The sequence below is a fragment of the Lissotriton helveticus genome, chromosome 12 (genome assembly GCF_964261635.1).
Source record: "Lissotriton helveticus chromosome 12, aLisHel1.1, whole genome shotgun sequence".
NCBI classification, from domain to species: Eukaryota; Metazoa; Chordata; class Amphibia; order Caudata; family Salamandridae; genus Lissotriton; species Lissotriton helveticus.
Genome location: NC_136073.1, coordinates 754,136,739 through 754,156,859, shown reverse-complemented (window position 1 = coordinate 754,156,859; position 20,121 = coordinate 754,136,739). Strand labels below are relative to the sequence as shown.

Here is a 20,121-nt window from a genome sequence, read left to right as displayed (position 1 = left end):
TTGCTATATTTGGGTGTTAAACTGGTACTAATTAGGTACAACTAATTCCCCGACATGGTTAACAAGCTTACAAATGTAAAAATGATGAAGTTATACTATCACAAAATGTGCCACATAAGCTTGAATACTTTGCCTTTACTTGATATATAACTTAGTCAACCCTGCCATTTAATGTGACCCTACCCTGCCTCATATTTCCAGTGGCCCTGGTTATTACCGCTTGGATGCAAATGGAGGTAATATGCTGGGTGCTTTAGTCTCAAACCTCTATGGATAGACGCCTTCTTTTTTTCCAACAAAATGAAACCTAAGGTTGAGAAAGAAATAGGCTACTACTTTGTATGCCAAAGTAATGAAAGGAGGTGGTGCTGGGATTTAACATGTATTCTTACTCGAAAGGACAGTTCTCCCTCAGTTTATCTGAAAACCATTTAGCAGTATATCTAGCACTAAAATGCATCTGAAGTGTTTTCTTCTTGTGATTGCTGGTTTAAGTTTATATTTCAAGGGTTGGTGTAATGGACGTTGTGTTTTTTTTTGAGTGTACTGAAATAGCCATTTAAAACCCCAAGTGATTCCTAATATGGAGTTTGGCTATAAGACGTTTGAACCCTATGAAGTTCCTGACAGTCCGTTTATTTAAAAAATTTTGGTCTGGCCTTTGAGACATCTCTAGCCATCTCAGACAATTTTTTCAAAAAAAGAAAATACATAACATATATGTAGAAGGGGCTTCTGATCAGTGGACTTTGTGTTTTGATCTGCACACACCGCAGCATTACGCCAAGGGTCAGCCCTCTTTACCTATTTGAGAGACCATACATTGTTCACATCAACATAGCTTTACCTATTTGAGAGACCATACATTGTTCACATCAACATAGTTTTTATCTTCAGTGACCAATCTGGTTCAAAGTGTGCTTTAAATTTATTTTGATATCAGCTTTAAATTAAAGTTATTTATTTTGCCTACACTTCCGGTGCCCAGTAAGAAAGCTATTTGTTTTCCCCCTCCTTTTGGCGTCTTACCCACCAGAAAGTTTTTAGCTGTTAGTTTGATTAAAGACCTCAAGTGCACTACACCAAAACTTTGCAATGGGCTTAGACCCCACCCATTGCTTGCCATTGGCTGCCTTTTTTGTCACTTATTTGCTTGCTCATCATTTGATAGTTCCCTTCACTCTTTTTTGTTTGCCCTGTTCCCGGAACATAGCCTTTTACCATCCTTTTGATTAGCTGACTTGTATCCTTCCAATGCTACCTTTCAGAGAACTTTTTTCTTTCAGCAATATACGCGTGCACATGTTCTAGTTCTCCACCTAGTTTGCTACTTTCCAAACACTGCTCGCTCCGTGTTGCTCCCTCACCCCTCTTCCAGAGCTTACTCATTGCTTTCCCCAAGACTCCAGGGATTTTATTTTATTAGAGGCTTCCCCATGCCCAACCTCAAGCTCCTGCTATGCCTCCCTTGCCTACCGCACACTCCCAGCTGCCCTCCCTCGCTCGCTTTCAATTGCTCTATGAAACCCTTGAGGTTTTTATTTTAATTGTATTTACTTATTTATTAATAATAAGAGGGCCCGGCGCCTGCCATTTGCTGCTGAGCCCCTCGGCAGCTCTTGTGCCACTAAAATTATATATTTTTTATTGTCAATATAAATAGCATCAACCATCTTGGATTTCCAAAATAAAAAATAAATACAAAATGGTGACCGCTTCATTCCCTAGGGGGTACAAACGTTCAGTGATGTATGTGCATGGATACGTCATCACTCATGAGCATGCATAGAAATGACACGGATGCCAGCAGCAGCCCCATATTACTGTGCCTTCTCTTTTTTTGCCAATGCTATAGACCATTGGGAATACCAACAGATTTCTAAAAAGGGTTTTGTGTTTTTTTTTTACTTTAACAAGGCTTGTTAAAGTTGCGGTTATAAAGCTTTTGAGTGACATATTACCTGAAAGTACCTGCAATTTTAGTGCACTTGGCTATCTTCACAAATATTAATAGAATTTTTTTTTTTTTTTTTTTAAACTAGGTAAATCTGAAAGTCTGGTCATTTGAAAACCATTACTAGCAATAAGGGCACATCAGCTTTTTTTTATTGTAAAAGGTTTCTTTTATTCTGTGGGATAAAGAGTTTGTTCCATGCGGACTAGCTGCAGACATATTGGATGTAACTGGGAGTTGTTGGAGAGGTTTTCAGGAGGCCATATGAGCGAGAATGATGGCTTCAAAGGACATATCCAGTGGAACACTTTGTGGGGTCAACATGGTGCCACCATCTTCAAATGCACTGAATTTCTTAGGGTGACGACTCACCACTGGAGGCAAACCATTCTCTCAAGTAGGTCAAAAATTCTGCCTTCTCATTACTGTGGAATTTAGAACTGCACATCAATGGACGCTGTTCGAGAGGAAGCAAAGGTCCATACGTGCTGAGGAAACTCTTACATTAAACCCGCGGCTGCTTTCTGATTCAATTCTGACTCAGCATTTGTCTGAGTAAAGCAGCATCTTTACATCTGTCTGGACTAGTGCTTCGAGGCGTGGGCCTCTGGACGCCATATTGTCTGAAAAGAGCACATCTGCTTTTAGACTTTCATGGTCACACCGTAGTATGGTGTAATTACAGTACAAGCCACGAATAGCAACCTAACTGCAGGGAGGAGGGTCGTCTGCGTGAGCACTTTACAAAGTGTGCATGTCTTTTTGGGCCTGCTGTCTAGCTACAGCCAGCCACACATGCGCACTTTGAAAGCTCTAACCCAGCTGTCTGAAGACATCCAGGTTAGAGTAAGTGCAGGTCTCAAGTGTCCTTGGGAGTGGTGAGACAGGTCGTACCTGTAGTGTCCTAGCATGGACACGTTCTAGTGTCTGTATTACACTTTACACCCACCCACCACAGACGTCATGGTGTCACATGACGCTGGCAATAAAAGGGGCCGAGCGCACGTGCTTGAGGCCATTCCCACTACCCTCATCTGGTGTCTGTGTCAGGTCATTGCTGCGCCTAACATGCGGGCCTAGGGCCCTCCACCACCAACTTTACAATTAAATTTAATTTTTTTTATTATTATTTTTTTTTTTTTTTTTTTTTTAATATTTATTTATTATTAATCGTACCCTCCAATCAAGGCGCTGGTCTCGCAGCCCCAGGACTGGTTAAGGCACTTCACTATGGCTTGCGCTGCAGGAGGAAGACATGCAGCGAGGAAGGGGTTGGCCGTGTCGTAGGTAAGTGTTCTTCTTTATACACACCTCCCATTTGCCCGCTCACCGCTCCCAATAGATGCCAGCCGCCACTGTTTTGTAGAAGCACTGTCTGAAGGAAGACAAAAATCTGTGTCTCCTCAACGAGGACTGCTGACATCCTAGTGAATTCCCACATGGTCCAGGAACTGTCATATGCACGCTAGACCCCTTCTGGTGTGTAACGCACTGCGTGCCCCCCTAGGCATCTAGTACGCACTATATGAAACCAGCAGAGTGATTCAAACAATGCTGTGTATTCATATTACACTAACAACCACAAAAATACTGGAATCAAGGTTACCATTCCAGACCCTAAAACCCACTTATGACTGTAAAATGTCAACTGCTGCAAAAACAGGGCTGAGGTGGAAATATGTGCCTTACAGGACTATGGGAAAGCCAATGTGTGCAAACACCCCCGCCGCTAATGACATCCAATTTGCTAACTTTATTTTTAGGGGTAAAAATTGCCAGAGTATTCTTGCGAAGCGGGCTGGAGTGACGAGATCAGACAAAGGGAAGCAGCTGCGGAGATAAAAGGCTGATTGGGAAGAGGAGTCATTGGCCTATCAAGCGCCCAGATGCGGCCTGGGGACCGGCACACCATGTTTCGATACTCACGCAAACACGATTCGTTGATGTAGCGAACCAAATACTAAATGTGTAACGTGCCTCGCTGCCAATTATTGGAACAGTTCACAAATTCATATTCAGAATAAAAACAAAGTCTGGGGATGTAGCCTACATGCTTAGAAAACGGCGTAGTAAGATGAATTATCGTCCCTCTCTAACCTTCCTGGAGACGACCGCACAGATCTGCTCACCAATGTTCAATTGCTCACTGCAACATTTTAGAAGTCTGCATTAAGGGCGGAGTCCAGCCCTGGTGCATACATTTTTTGGGACTAACAAAAACGAAAATACAAGGGTCTGTACAAATATCGTGGACCTAAGCATTTTTAGATGAGGCCTACACTTTCTATAAATTATAGAAAGTGTAGGCCTCATCTAAAATAATAATAATGCTCCGTTCCACTCTAAAGGCCGCTGGAGGCTTACACTTTTGCCCTGGACCAGCAAGGACACGGGTGCAGAGATAACGGTCACTGAACCCAAATGGCATCCCTTTGGGAGCATGAGGACCGTCACAACATTGTTAGGGTCTCGGTTGACACAGGCCAGCAAGCTCCCACTATCCTAGATTTCCGCATGCCTTCGAAGACTGGAAATCCATCACGGGCATTGTTGGACAAACGAGTCGACAGCAGCATCAGCAGCCACGCGCAGGCAGGAGTCACTGCGCATTGGTGCACGGGCATCGCAACACCGCTTCCCCGGTTTTTGATTGGACGGCCAACTCTCGCGAGAGGCAGCGCCACGCGGTTCGCAACTGTAAACACACGCACGAGCATTTTATTATTTTTCTTCTTTAACAAAGAACTTCGACAGCCTTTAGCGCAAGAAAGGAGTCTTTATTCGGTGAAGCAGCTGTCCCATCACAGTTGTGATTATTTTTTTTGGCTGCAAACCAAGATGCCGGCTCGGTGCTCAGGGCCAGGTCCCTCTTAATTTACCCGATGACACACCGCACATGACTGCTGGGCCATTCCCTTCGGGGAAGCCGTCTTTGTGAAGAGACTACTGAGTCACTGCCTATTGGTCATGAGCAACCTGCTAGCGGGAGATTTCTGGCGGGAGAATGCAACCTTTGACCCCGCTCACACAGACAAAACAGTTACCGTTGTGCAATACTAACCCTTATTCTGGGTGCTTAGTGACAGTTCAGTGAGTTGCGTGTCTGTAAGGATGTCACTGACTCGAACTGTGTGAATTAAGTGACACTAAATGCAGGCCCACTGAAATTATGAGACATAAGAGGACCAAATTACGTGGTGTGGTTGATTATATTAAACAGCAAGAAAAGGCAAATTATGCGGAATGGTGCATATTTTGTGCTCAAATTACTTTAGTATTGTGTCATTTTTACACGTATTAACGCCGTCTGGACAAAGGTTTCACCTCATTAGTAACAGTTTACAAACCAATACAGCACCTTGACTGCTCGACCTTAGCAAAGGCCCTATCACTTAAAGGCAGCAAGTGCTGCACAGTAACTTTTGATGCCTTTGAGTTAGAAACAACCTTCTTGGGTACAATCTGAAAATTAAGCAGCAGATAACGGATTATGTTTCCAATGCGGCTAACCCGAAGTTATCTGGAAAACGCAGTGGCTGTAGAATCGCATAATCCCAGTGGCCCCGACTATTAACCTTACAATCACCCTAGAAGGATTTTAAAATCCTATTGGTGTTGTTTAGACTAGATCGATACAGACAGGCACAAATTACGCCTTTTTGTTTCCGACACAGATTTTCATGGTCGTGTTGGAGGTGGGCGGGCTTGGTTTCGGGCATATAATGGGAACGAAGAACACAATTGGATTTGTGTCAATTTGTTCACAGTTACCTCTGGTAAAAGTGGATGGTAAGCGCATTGAATCTGCAAACAAGTGCAATTTACCCTCTGCTCTGGACTAGCCACTAGTGTTAAAATGGATGCAAATACCATTTGCGCCTGCTGACCCACTACTGCAAGGGTTGAAATTACACTAATAAACTTTAAAACATAGAGCTAATATTACAAATGCTAAATAGAACTCAGCCCAAGAGAGCAAGAAATAAACAAGCATTGGCAGAGAAAAAGGTTTTGTAGGTCTGGGTTTTAATGTGCCAATGCAAGAAGCATAAACATACGAATGGCAGCAAGAGCATATGGCTAGAACTGTAAAGTAGTCGCACATGATGTTGAATGCTCAGGGGAGGCAGCAGGCTACAATTAAAATGCCAATCGCATTAAGTGAGAGAGTCAAATGCTCCAATGGGCACAGCCAAAGAAGTGATTGACAAAGTCTCAAGCCAATAGCTGAAACAGGCTGCTAGAACAAAGGCAATTGCTGAAAGGGGTGACCAAAGTCTCAGTTCCATTATATTAAAAGCAATAGGTCTTTTTGATAGCTACACTAATCAAAACACAGGCAGACAAAGGGTACAATGCAGATTTTAAACAAACAGATTATACATACATAACTTAAAATATAAAAAAGCCTCTTTATCACAAAAAATAATCTTCAAAGAAGAATAAATAGGACAACAGTCTACTCTACACCTCCTTGACAGCCAGCCCCCATCCCGCTGACAACAGACTCAAACACTCAGTGATGTCTTTGTCTAATACACTGCAACTGCCAATGACCTGCATACTGAGCTTCGAAGAAACAAACACGCCCACCAAGATCAAACGGCATAAACTAGAGCACCTTCTGTCGCCTCTCCGAACATACAGAGAAACTGCCGTAACAGGACCTTTAACCGCCATGTGCCATCAGCCACTGAACTCTCAAAATGAACTAAATACAACCGGCCCCACCCATCTACCCCTTGCCCCAAACATCAGCTGGGCGCACCACAGAGCACAAGAAGATGCCAAAGGGAGGCCATTGATCTATATTGCAGAGACAGCTCTCCCATGGACAAAGCAGTCTCCACAACAGGAGGCAAATCAAGTTCATAACAGTTTGTTTCGCAACTGTAACCATTAGAGCCCATCTAGTGATTCATGAGAACATCCTAAGGCACATTCCTACCAGCTAGCTCTACTCACCAGAGCAACATACTTCTTGGGAAAGAGAAACAGAAGTTTCCAGAACAAGCACCAAACCTCGGGATCCTTTTCCCGCCCAGCCATTGTTGGCGCAGCCTGTGGTTCTCTAGGAAGGCCTCTTCTCATTTCACAGCACCCAAGGCTTGCAGCCACCAAGAAGACTTGAGATCGGACACGCTTACTGCCACATCACTGTTGTGTAAGTGTGAGGCCATACTGCCAGTCAATATGATGCACAAGCATTGAGTCAACAACAGAAGTTATTCAGCTCACAATAAGCACACAACGTAAGCTTCATTAACAGGAAACAGGAGCAGTCTGAACAATTTGGCATTTTTAAAAATGTGTGCCCGCCTTTATGGTCACACTCACTCGTTAGTACCAAGATATGGATACACTGGGCCAAAGTAGTTCTTTAAATCTAAGTTTATCTCTACAATGGGTTACCATGTACTCTCGCACTCAGATTGCAACCAAGGGAAGAATATATGGTTATGTGAAGAGTTCTGATGTCAATGCCATTGCTTTGCTACACAGCATACAACAATGCAAGTCTCTTTCGGCCCTTAGACAATAGCAGTTGTCATCATCCAACTCTAGTGGGATTGATTTGTTTCTTTAGCTGCAGAAGTACGAGTGACAAAGAGTAATGCAGAGGTCCAAAGCTGTGACCTACTGGCTACAGCACACACGCCCTTCTACAACTGTCTCCTGTGGTAGTGTGACCGTTGCTACACAGGTTCTCATATGTAAATATTTCTTATGTGGTTTAAGTGTTCTTAGCACCACCTTCTTCCAGCCCACTTGCATCCTGCCTCACACCTGGTACCCTTGATCTAGTCACATCTTACTGTTGGGATCTGGACGTGTCAGTCAAATGTCTTCCAGGTTTGACCAAGATCACAGTCTTGTCCATCAATTCCAGGGGCCTATCGTCAAGTATCAACTAGGGCCAAGTACCCCCATCCCATGGAGCCAGGCTCTAACCAAGAGCTAAACTCGCTTATCCATTCCACGCCAGGTTCACCCATACAGATTGGACCAGATATCGCAGGCAGACCAGTCTCGCCGGTTTACCCACCAGAAGCCCCAGATAATTCAAAAGGGGTGTTAGAAAGGGTTGCAAATGTCTAACCACTGACAATTGCTACTGGTAGCATTCAAATCCATCATTTTATACCCAATGTGCCACTCTAGACAAGACTCGCCTCATGCAAATAAGTACTGATTCTGAAACTCATGGGAAAAAGTCTATCCCTAACTGCCACGTCAGGCCCTTCCAGCAGGGGACACAGCACGCCCAGATCTGACTCTGCCTCAATAGCCATTATTGGTCAGCACAGTGAAAGTGACTCATGTCAGATCATATCCTTGGCCTCTCAACACACCAGTGGGCTGATTTTTCACATCAACCGGAGAGAGCCAGATGGCCACAGCCTCAATGGTTTATCCCCTATGATAACCCAGTGAACCCCAAACTTGAAAGGTTACTGCACCTGTCCCCAAGTTTGCAAATCACTCCCAAGAGAAGGACCACTTGGCAACTGAAGCAAGTGTCACAGAGAAGCCGACTTTTTGTTTTTTCTTTGTTCGCCCTAAGTTGGCAGGGTATGCTCAGACGTGAGTCCCTTGCTCACTTTGCCATTGGATTCAAGCAAGCCCGGCTGAAGACGGCTGTAATGCCAGAAACCGGTCCTCGGAAGCTTGATTCCGGTCCAGGGAAGACATGGCTTGGCAGTTCAGGCTGGACTGTTCCCATGAGGCACAGGGTCAGACTGATTTGCATATGGCCATGTCTGAACTGGGGTGGCGGAGTGAGCTAAAGAACGGTGATGGATTAAACCCAGATCAGTTGACTGGGGGTGAGTGTTTGTATTGTCAACGCTCCGTCCATCATCACCTTTGGTTTTTCACTTGGCAACTGAAGCAAGTGTCACAGAGAAGCTGATTGTCACCTCAAAACTACGAAACCAAATTCACATATCATAGAGGGATACCGTATAACAATAGAGTCTATCCGCTCACCCTACACACACACACACACACACACACACTTGCCCTTATGCCATGGAGCCGACCTCAAGCATCACCCATGGGAGCCGCTCTCTCCACCCTGGCACTCAAAGCCACTCCCACGCAAACCACATGCAGCCAGGTCTCACAGCAAGCTGGCTCTAGGGTGCTGTGTCTGCACAGCACCGTGAGAATTTTGTTAAATAAGATTCCAAAACTGGGATAAACACCACGTAATTTAACTGATGGTGAAATTCTGACCAAAACATTAGCAGACTTTACTCACAAAAGTGTGTATTTTTACGTTGTATTTTGTGCTAGTCTGGCAGATATGGCCCTGGTGAACAGTTACAATTACACAAAGGAACGGTAGGCTTTTTATGGCCACTGGAAGAAAGAAAGGCGGATATGACGACGTGAGACTCCAGGATGTAACTTGAAAGATTCACATTTGTCTTAGGAATGTGCAATAATCCGAACAGTTTTCTAACCTGCTCGAAGGCCTTTCCTTTCGGTGATGAAATCCTGGCCCTTTCACGGAGAAACGGCAGCAGTTGGGCGCTGAATTTGTCGATGAAAAGTGAGCGCACCCAGATCTTGGCTCAAACCCCACACCAGCAAAGAAATCTCAGACGGGAGAAGCCTGTACACAAAGGGGCGTGGCACGGAGACAAAAACCACGCACACATGTTACTCCTAAAAACGAAAACACCTAGGCTGTGGTGGTGTGTGAAGGGTTCAACGGCCCACGAGCGCAAAGCAGATGCTGCCATGGTCTGCACTTAACCCCCACCCACAAACACAACCTATCACCTGGACACAATAATATTGGAAAATAAAACGACACATTAAAAATAAAAAAGAAGAGCTGAGATTCCGTTGTGTGGGCACCTTATGGAATGACTAAAGTGAGGTTAGAAGCAAACTATATTGTCCAGGCTGCTTTTGTGAATGTGTACAGCTCTGCATTCCTCCGTGTCGTCATTCACGTGCTCCGAGGCCAGGCCTGCCTCGGCAGGTTCGACGCCTGCACATTTTACGTATCCCCGGGCGGTGGATCCTAGCGGGGGAAGGCCAGACAGCTGTGAACAAGTCACCAGTGAGTAAGGGCTTCTGCGTGTCAAATGTCAGGGCTGGGGGAGGCCGACAAGCCCCCCTCAATGTACTTTTAAAGGGCCCCAATGGACTTCCTCCAAACTCACGAGAAATATCATCAAAGGGTGCAATCAAGAAGAGGTTAATGGTGAAAACGTGCGTGATAAAGTAAATATTACACCTGGAAAAAAATAACACGTTTGAACTGCTGCTCCCAATCGCCCTACCATCTCCTCTGCTTTTATTGCGTTTCCTGGAATGCGTGAAAAAGGGAGACGCGAGACTGATGTTTACATTTTCTTTTGTTAAAGAAGTATCGCATTTCATTTTGTATAGCCTTTCCACACACCTGGTGAAAGCGACTCACAACCCCTGTCTATATTCCCGCCAAGACGCAGGCATTGGAAATCCGGGGCCTGACAGACTGCGACACTCCCCCCACGGCCCAGGTGAGGGAACCAAGACTTCGGGGGACTTTCCCCGATTAGCAACGACCAACACACCGGGATCCGAGCGCTGGGGCTGCAGGAAGGGCCCGGCCGCCCCGGTGTTGCCTTTTGTACTGTACACAGTGCGTGCGCCAGCGCCTGCACGTGTTCGGCAGACAAAGAAACACAGGGCTCGGCGGCCGGGCTTTTGTTCCCACACACACCGCTCCGTGGCGCTGGAATCACCAAGCACACCCCAGAGCAAGCGAGGGCGCGCGGGGGGGCACGCCCTCGTCCTCAGGGGCCACATCTTTATTTTTAAAGGTAAATTTGTGTGTTTTACGAGCACAAACAGTGATGTCCCCCATCCCACAGAGGGAATTCGGAAGCCGTAAGGTTTTTCGAGTGGTGCTTGCTCAGGGACCACCCGGGTTTTCTAGATACTGAGGTGTGAGCTTTGCTGAACAGAAAACACGTAAGGAGTCATAAACCGCAAGGGCAGAGGTCATGTGAATTCTGCTAAATAGAGATGCAATGACACAAAACTTGGATCATGTTAATGTGCGTATGAAATGGCCCATCATAAAAAAAATATAAAGTTATCCTGGGAAGACAATTCGTGCTCTATAAATACCCACAATGTCACACCAGCTGAAACCTTGACGTCACAAGAGACATACACCTCGAGATGACATCACAATAGCTAACCCCTCAACGATGTCAGGAGTTGAAAGGCTGAGCTGTGTGACACTGTGTCCAAAGTCCACCAGACATACTCAAATTCTGCGCACTGCCTTATGAATCACCGTGTGACCCCCGAGTATCACCACACACGGCTCAGCCGAACCAACCACGCAACTCGATCTTTACACCCCTCACAATAAGTACACACGTGTTGGTGTGGCCAGCCAACATGCTTGTAAGTGGTGGCATAAACTCTGGTTAGGCACTTGGAAAGCTCTGGTTTCTAGCTCCGTTTCGCTATACACACGTGCCATCACTAACGTGCACAAAGGCCACACTTGTCCAACAATAACACTTGCTCTGTAGCCAATCCCACTTCTTCCCGGGCCAACGTGGCCGTGCAGAGTTACGTCAGCCATGACTGGTCAGAGCCCATTCACCAGCAGGCATAAGGGGCGCACCGACGCCTTGCCACAACAAAGGCTGCCAGACAGGCGGGCCTGCGCCGTCATCAGCACCGAGACCCCTCCCAGCAGGGCTGGGTACCAGGCAGAGCACCGCAGCTTCCCCCCTTTGTTCCACCACGCTTCCAGGCACACCAAAAGTGGAAACCGATTATGAGGCAATGCAAGAACAAAAGGCAGCGCCTCTAGGCGCTTAGATGTTTAATCTTGGATAGCCCGGATGTGAAAAGGCACGACCCAAGGACTTGTCAAAATGTGGCAACAATAACAACGGCTTCTTTTCCTCCCTGCCATGTTATGCACTGCCGCGTGATCCTGGGCACATCAAATTGTGAACCCATGTCAAAGATGCTTTATCAGCCCAAAAAACTGCAACATTTATGAAGTTCTATTAAAGGCTGTGTGGAGAAGGGCATCTCCACTCGCTCTTCTGCAAGCTCAGCTCAGGCAACACTCGTGCTCTTCAGCGCTCTTTGTTATTCCTGTGCACGTCACAGACAGCCAAACGTGAACGTGCACATTTTACACTTCTCCCAGCACGCGGCCGAACCAACAGAGGAGAGGTCACACCTCTATTATCTATCCACAATGCAGCGCACTGACTCCTCTCTGATGGCACTCGCCAGTTCCCTCACTTCAGTAATACCTCTCCAATTCACAGCACCACAAAGCCAAGACAGTGCACAAAGGCGCTATATTAAGGCAAGTTTATTAGAAAACAAAACGCGGTGGAACACCCCCTGCACACACAGAAAGGGCAACCAACTCTGCACATTATCCAAACTAATTCGACCCTCCTCCAGACTGCATAAGGCATAGAAAGTGCTCAAGTGCCCAGCAAAGCGCCGCAGAGACTGCTTCTGTGCGCTACAGATGTTCTGGCAATGCTTGGAAGTCCAACAGGCGAGTCATTTGTGATACATGGCATGCGTCTCTCCCACCAGCAGCTTTAGAGCTATCCTGTTTCTTTTTGTCAAGCGACCCCCTTCAGCCTGCTGTGTCATGTCAGGCACAGAAGCTTGCTGTTAATGCAAACTGCGACATCTGACCCCCACGTGATGGGGGCATAATGTAGTCTTTAAACTGCAACCTCTGCCATCTGACTCACCCAGGAGTCAAGTTACCTTTTCCCAGCAGACACCGAGATTACATGTTCCCTCCATCTGCAGAAGTTCACATCAGGATAGAAGTGCTCAGTACTTAAAAATCACTGTCAGACAACATATCTTTTTGAATGTTATTTACACGAGTGTGTAATTAATTATGACGTGCTGCACGGGGGAGGTCGCTTGTTTTGTTTCAAGAACAAAAAAAAATAAAAAATAAATATATATATATATATATATATATATATATATATACACACATATACACACACAAGAAATATATATTATATACATACACGCATCTATATACACATACGCGTATTTCACACACACAAATGTAAAATCCCTCAAGCCCTGTCAATACTCCTGTCCCTTCAAAAATGGCATTTTCCTGCCTTGCAGCTAGTGGGTGTGGCACCTACACCATGCCCAGCTCCGGTCACTGCTCACCTATCTGTCCTCATTCTCACAGTAAAGGACGCAATGGGCATTATATACACACACACACAAAACACAGAACAAAAGCGTGGCTGTGGAGCCTGGGGCGGCCACTGGTCAGCAGAGGAAATCCCAGCCATGTCAGAAAGAACAGGGAGACAGGATTCCTGCCCCTCCCCGTCTGCAGAGGGGGACCTCCAGTTCTGGCAGTCACATGGTTACCCTGAGCAGTTCAACTTTCATTAATCTGTTATTTGAACCCTTTCACGTCCTGCCCCGAGAACCCCCCCCCCCCTCCTCCTTCACAGATGCAGGCAAGAAGAAAGACGAAAAAAAACACCAACAAAAGAAACCAAGGCTTCCTGGCCATGTACAAAGACAGCGGCACCCAAAAGTAACAATTTCGGCATTTTCTTCCATTATCCAGAAACGCAGGCACATAATTCCACAATCCACAACCCCTGTCAATACACAGACAAACAAAAGAAAATCTGGTCCGCGTGCAGCGTTCCCTGCAGCACAGCTCACCGCCGCTCCGCCTTTGTCCCGCAAGCAACTTTTATGCGGTCACTTTTAAAAGCATCCTATCTTGTTTTAGGCAATTCCCTTAGCCTTGGGAGTTTTACAGCTCCCTGGTGACCCTCTCATTAAGGTCCCTACCCTAGTCCAGAAAAGCTAAATCGAGTGGGTTGGAGGGGGAACAAACTGCTCTCCTCTCCACAGACACAAAAAGAATTCTCGACAACATCTACATGCATGGGTAAACAAAGAAAGCAAGTGCACGCTAAATTAGGGAAACCGAACAGAGACACAAACGGCCTGTCCAGCGCAAATGAGAAGTGATGCTTGGCTTGTGAATTTCATCACTGCCTCCTGATGGCATGTCACACAAAGGGCGTTTAGTGGCAGCGCGTGTGTGTGTGTGTGGTGCCTTTTTTCTTCACGATCAGGGTCAATCGCCAGTGGGTGTGAGTTCCCACTACTGCTGTCGGCTCCTTCCTCCAATTCTACAAGCAGAACAAAAGTGATGCTTTCCCAACTGAGGGAAGCGAGCACACATGCTCACAACTAAGCAGTGCAAGTAACTTACAGTGCAGGGATGGCTCATTGTTTACACAGACCGGTCTTAAAAGTGACTGCATGAAGTGTGAGGGTGCCCTCGTGCAGGTGACTTCCCCTCCCACCCACAATGGACGCAGTCAGTGAGGGGGGGCAGACAATGGGCACCGCTTACCTTGCCTGCCCACAATCTCGGCCACGTGCTCGGAGCTGGGCACCGGCACGCACTCGGTGGTGTTGGAGCTCTTCAGCCGCAGCTCTGCCTCCTTGTACAGGGCGCACAACTTGTTGTCGCCCTTGGGGGGCAGCTGCTGCTGGTGGTTGTGGCTGAGGCCGGTGTTGTTGTTGTTGTTGCTGTCCTCTTGCTGCTGCTGCTGCTCCTGCACCACCACCACGCCGGCGCTGGCCGGGGGCTCCCCCAGCCCCAGCAGGCAGAGCTGGTCCAGCGCGAGCTGCAGCGCCCGCTCGTCCTCCAGCAGCGCCCCCCTCTGCTCCTTGCCGCCACCGCCCCCGAAGGTTGAGCTCCCCAGCTCGGCTGCGAAGCCCCCGTTCCTCTCCATGATCCCCGGCACTACCAGGCTAGGCATGGCTGGTAAGCACAAAGACTTGGGAACAAAGAAGAGAGAGTGGGGGGGAAAAAAAGGAACAGGCAGAGGGAGGAAAAAAAAGAAGAGGAGAGACCCTCCTCCCACCTCCCTCTGCTGGCCAGCCCCTCCGCTGCCTGTAACCTGACCCAACCCTTGCAGGCAGCACTCTGGCACTGACGGGGGGACCCCGCCGTCCGCCCGCTAACCTGCTGCCCAGACCACGCCTGGCTGTTGGGGGCCAGGCCAGCTCCGCGGCGTGCTACGGGCAAACTCTTTTGTTTCAAATTCCCTGCATGGGAAGAGACAAGGGCTGAGCTTTTTTTTTTTCTTCATCGCTTCCTCCCGGGGGCTGCCGGGAGTTGTAGTTCTTCCAAGCTGCATGGCGTGGAGGAGGAGCATCCAAAACCCTGCCCCGGCAAATCCAAGGGGACTTTCTGGGTTTTGAATGGACTCCTCCCTGCCCTGTTGGAATGGGGGAGGACGTGGAAATAGAAGGGGGACTGGCGAATGGGGAAGCTGCGTCGGATTTAAGGGATGTGTGACAGGAACATCAAACTTGCAAAGATGCTGCAGAGTTTCAACAAAGGATAAACGAGGCGCACTTCCAGAGATGTAAAGATTTCTCAAGTGTTTAGGCATAAGCTAGTCCATATTTTTCTGTGTATTATGCTACCTTTTGTTTAGGTTTAATTTTCTTTGTAGGTGGGTTTTCACTTTATTTGACCAAGCTTTTAATTAGGGTGGATGGCATCTTGCCAACTTCTGCTTTACCCTCCCTCAGTCTTAGACAAGTACCTCATACTAACGAATACCAATTAGGGCGAACTAGTCTGCGATTGTTTGGCATAGTTAAACAATCTCGGTTTCCTTCCCACCCTGACCATCATTGACACCCTGATGCCCAACATCCTAAAGATGAGATACACATGAGGGCTCCAAGCCGACGTGTGAACACGACAGAGGCTTCGGCCCAACTAGACAAATAACTTATGGTAGAATGCAATCAACCCTTTTAACAAGCAGTCGGTTAGTCCAATCCAAGTGCTTATCATAAGGACATAATAAATAAAGTGCTATTGCATAAACAAAAAATGTTGTTTGCAATTTCGATAAGCCTAGGCTAAGCGCCTGTCCCCACACCTCATAGACTGCTTGTTATTTCTGTATCCAGGTCAGTATCTGTGTTGTTCCCTTTTACAGACCCCGTTTGTCCATAATTCTGTGAATTGCAGTGTACAGTGCCAGGCCTGCAAACCGTCAACAACCATGTGTTCCCGCTTATAGGAAATGACCATCTTTTTCAGAGTCTTTCCTAGAGTTTTGCCATGTTTGTTTTTGCTGGCTGTTGAACTCTGCGCACTTACCCCTGATAACGAGTAATACAGTGCCTGTGCATAATCTTTAAACATGGTTGAATTAGCATAGCCCTATTTGGCTTATTTAACTTACCAATGAGTCCCTTGCATATGGCACAAGGTGTACCCAGGTCCTGTAGTTTAAATCTCATTCGTGGACTGCAGCACTCATAGTGCCATTCGCTACAGTGGGAGTGCAAACATGGCTTCAGGCCTACCATTGTGTAGCAGTATAAAAACTGCAATTATACATATCAAAATAAATCCATTTACCAGGCCAATACATACATTTTAAACCACCCACGCTATGTAGGCCTTAGAGGTAGGGAACATGGTATTTAAAGCAGGGCATGTACACATTTCTTCTTACCATGTCCTTACAATAGGTATCACCTCAAAGCTATTTTTACTGTAGGAAAGCTGGCTGGCCGATACGTAAACACTGGGAAGCTGCTATCTCAGGCTAGGAACCATCTAGAAGTATAATTTAACAACTCTTTTTAATATTGAACAAAAGACAATTTAATGGTGAAGTTTGATTTTTTTTAATAAACATTAAGCATATGTAACTTTTAAAAAGGTAAATTTTCCTTGCCTAAAATCTCTGCAGGCTAATTGGCATTATCTACCAGCACTCAGGGCTCAAGCCCTCAAGAGGTGTGAAAACCTCTCTCAGGGCAAAGACCAAGGTCTGGGTGTGGAGAGGTGTTCTTGTTCCTCTGGCAGGATGACAATTTGGGCTGTTCCCAAGAACCTAATTTATATGAAATGAACCTTCCCTCTCACAAGAAGATGTCAGATGACATTTGGACAAAACACTTCTTTTGTTCCCCCAGGTAAACCGGCACCAGGCCCAGTGGCACAGGAGTGGCCCATCAAACTGGCTTGGAGTGACCACAGAGATGGCTGCTCCTTAACCTGGCCACATCACAGGATAGGAACACAGGCCTGGCCTTCCACAAGGGGAGAAGAGTATCCCCATCTAGGATTTAGGCAGAGAGGGGCACTGTGGAGTTTTTTTGCACTAGGGCAGTCAGGAACAGCCACAAAAGTGGGTAGGGATACCCAATGGAACGTTTTCCTATTTGGTTATGGAGCGCTCAAAATTCACTCCCACCCACAAGCTAGTGCCAGGAATAAATGTGACACCCTTGTGCTCCCTTTTCAGAACAATATCTGGACCCAAGAAGGAACAGATGAAGACTGGATCTGGATTCTTTTAAATGAGAGGAGGCTTGAAGGACGGGACTTTCCTCTTGTACACAGGTAAGATAAGTGGACTCCAAGGGTAATACTACTGCCCTCCTGTTGAAGCTACAGGGGTGCAAGCTACAAGAGACCTTTTCTGCAACTGCCCAGATGACCAGTTCCAACTGGTCCTGCCCGTGATGCTGCTGTTGGCCTCTGCTGGAGTGAGTCCTGACGTGCAAGTCTTGTACCTGAGGTCCTGGAACATTTGACTGTGTCTAGCTTGACCTTTCCTATCACCCCTGAAAACCTGGATGTAAGAAATTGGGTTATTGATTGAGTCAGGCTTAACTTAGAGGCACTGTGTAAAGTATTTATGCAGGACACAAACAGTAATAAAGTGAAAGCACAACAAAAGAAAAAGTCCCAAGCCACATAAGAAAAATAGAGTACATTTTAATAAATAATATGGGACATGCGACCAGGTTACTCCGGCTGAAAAAGTTGCCTTCTCAAAGTCCTGTCCGAAGAGTCCAGAACTTCAGGATTTCTCATTTTATTGTAGAGGAGTGCAGCCTGATGCCAGCCAAGGGTCTAGGACTTGGGAAGGCACATTTTGGGGATCAGGACTCACTCTAGCAGAGGCCAGCAGGGCCCAGGCAGGTCCTGGTGCAGCCGGTCAGCTGGGCAGTAGCTGAGAGGCCTCTGAAGCTTGTTGTGTCCCTGTAGCTTTGAACAGTGGTCAATCGTCTAAACCATGGAGTTATTCAGGTAGCCTGCTAGGAAGGGAGCATGTCAAGTCTTCCTTTGCAAAGAGCATGGTAGGCCTCAAACAGCAGGGCAGTCCTCTGGGGACCATAAGAGGCCTTAATCAGCAGGGCAGTCCTCCGGGAAACAAGGTAGTCCTTCTTCTGTAATGTCAGCAGATCCAGGAGTGTACTGAAGAGTGGCTCAGAAGGTTCAATATTTACACCTGGTGACATCATTTGAAGTGTAAAATATTCTAGGCTACCCCAAATTCTTGTTCTGGAAAGTTCTTCCCTTCACAAAAGACTAGTGTTAGGTTTCTATGTGTGTGTTGGAGGCAAGCCCTTTCGAATGAAAGTGGGTCAGAGAACAGCTCTGCCACAAGCATCCTAGCTTGATGACCTATCCTGCCCACATCTAGTCCCCTATTGTTCAATGCCTGGGCCTAACACACATTCTTAATGGGAGAGCCGTTATTGGCCCCAGGTATCTCAAAACTAGCATTTTCATAATTGTTACTGTAGGAAGCCAGCTCTTTATATGATATATAAATAATATGATAGGCAGTTTAAAGAGTCCAGGGGTTCCCTTACGAGTGGACAGGTCTTACTACTAAGTGCTCTGTTAGGGGGTAGCGTGGTTGAACAGCCTCAGGCTTAACACAGAGGAATGTAAGACATTAGCAAAATACACACACTGATTAATAAATGACAACACAACTCAAGAAAGGAGAGATGCACTCATTTATAAAAATAGCAAGTATCTTTATATATGTTTAGGCATCAGTGAAAAATTGTTCAGGTAAGTATGTTTGCAAATATAAATTCTTTTTACTTTAACCCCTTGACCGCGGCGAAAATTCCGCCGCGGTGCGGGTGATTTACGGCGTGGGCCGGACGGCCCCCGGCCGTCCTCCGCACACGCCCACCGTGACGTCGGACGGCCGCCGGCCGTCCGACGCATGGAAGGGGTTAAAAAGTTGACAAGTAGTGCAATTTCTGAGTTCTGCAATGTTATCCAATGGAAGAAAGAACACGTTCTGCAAACAGGTATAGTACAATGACTTATAGGACCAATCTTTAGGAGTTAATGTGAGGTGGGCAAGGCCCAAGGCAGCACCAGCAGTACACCATCAGCGGGTGCAGGCTGCAAATCAGCATCGGAAGCCCAATGCGTTTCAATGGGGATCGGTCTCTGGAAAAGAAAGGCTGCAGGCTCTGGCTAGGAATCCAGTCAGGCTGAACCAGCAAGTTGACTGATGCCTTCCGATGCTTGGGGACGGGAGGCACTTTTTGGTCCTTTTTTCTAAGGGCCAGCGTCGACGGCTGCAGATGTGTCCTTAGTGTTCAAGTTTTTCCTTACCGGAGCAGATGCGGTAGAGGGGACCTGTGTGCAGAGGCTGCAGACGATGTTGGGGAGTCCAGGAGGGGTGAAACCACAATGGACTCTAGCTCTGGAGGGCAGGGGGACCTTGTTGACCCCTGTGGCCCACTTCAACTTGGGCTGGAGGCAATGGGGTGGTGGTTGCTTCAGGTATCAGGTTTTGACAGTTCCGGAGGCCTCAGAGTCTTTCTTTTGGAGTTTCTTCAGAACAGGTCGGCTGTTCACTGGAGGTCTTGAGTCTTTTTCGAAGGCAGGCAATTCCCCTGGTTTCTGTAGTCAACAGCTGCAGGATGAGTCAACTTTGGTGCAGTTTTTGACAAGGGCTGCAGACTGGCTGGTGGGGCTGGGGCCAAGTCTGGTGCGCTCTTCAGTCTTCTTCTGCAGCTCTTCGGTGTCCTCTCTCTTCGTAGGTTGTCAGAATCTGCTTCTCTGGTGCCAGGGACTCTCCAAAATACTGAATTTAGGAAAGTGTAGGGTAGTAGCCAATGGGCTACTGACCCTTGGAGTCACTACACCCCCTATATGACCATATTCTGAGGGAAGTGAACATAACCCTGCCCGAAATTCCTCGGTATGCCATCCCAAAGATGGCTACCTCTAAAAATTCATGTCCACTTCGCAGTTAGTCCACCTTAGGGATGGCACTAGCCTAGGG

At 46.9% G+C, this 20,121-nt stretch overlaps 1 protein-coding gene across 1 annotated transcript in view; it reads right to left on the bottom strand.

Moving 5' to 3' along the window:
• Nucleotides 1-14,930, bottom strand: part of MEX3A (mex-3 RNA binding family member A) — an 83,566-nt gene extending 68,636 nt beyond the window's left edge. Inside the window, 3 exon segments of the mRNA XM_078670147.1 lie at nucleotides 14,382-14,500; nucleotides 14,502-14,601; nucleotides 14,604-14,930. Coding sequence (XP_078526273.1) covers nucleotides 14,382-14,500; nucleotides 14,502-14,601; nucleotides 14,604-14,793 — 409 coding nt within the window. The 5' untranslated portion in view covers nucleotides 14,794-14,930.
• Between the last annotated feature and the right edge of the window lie 5,191 nt (nucleotides 14,931-20,121).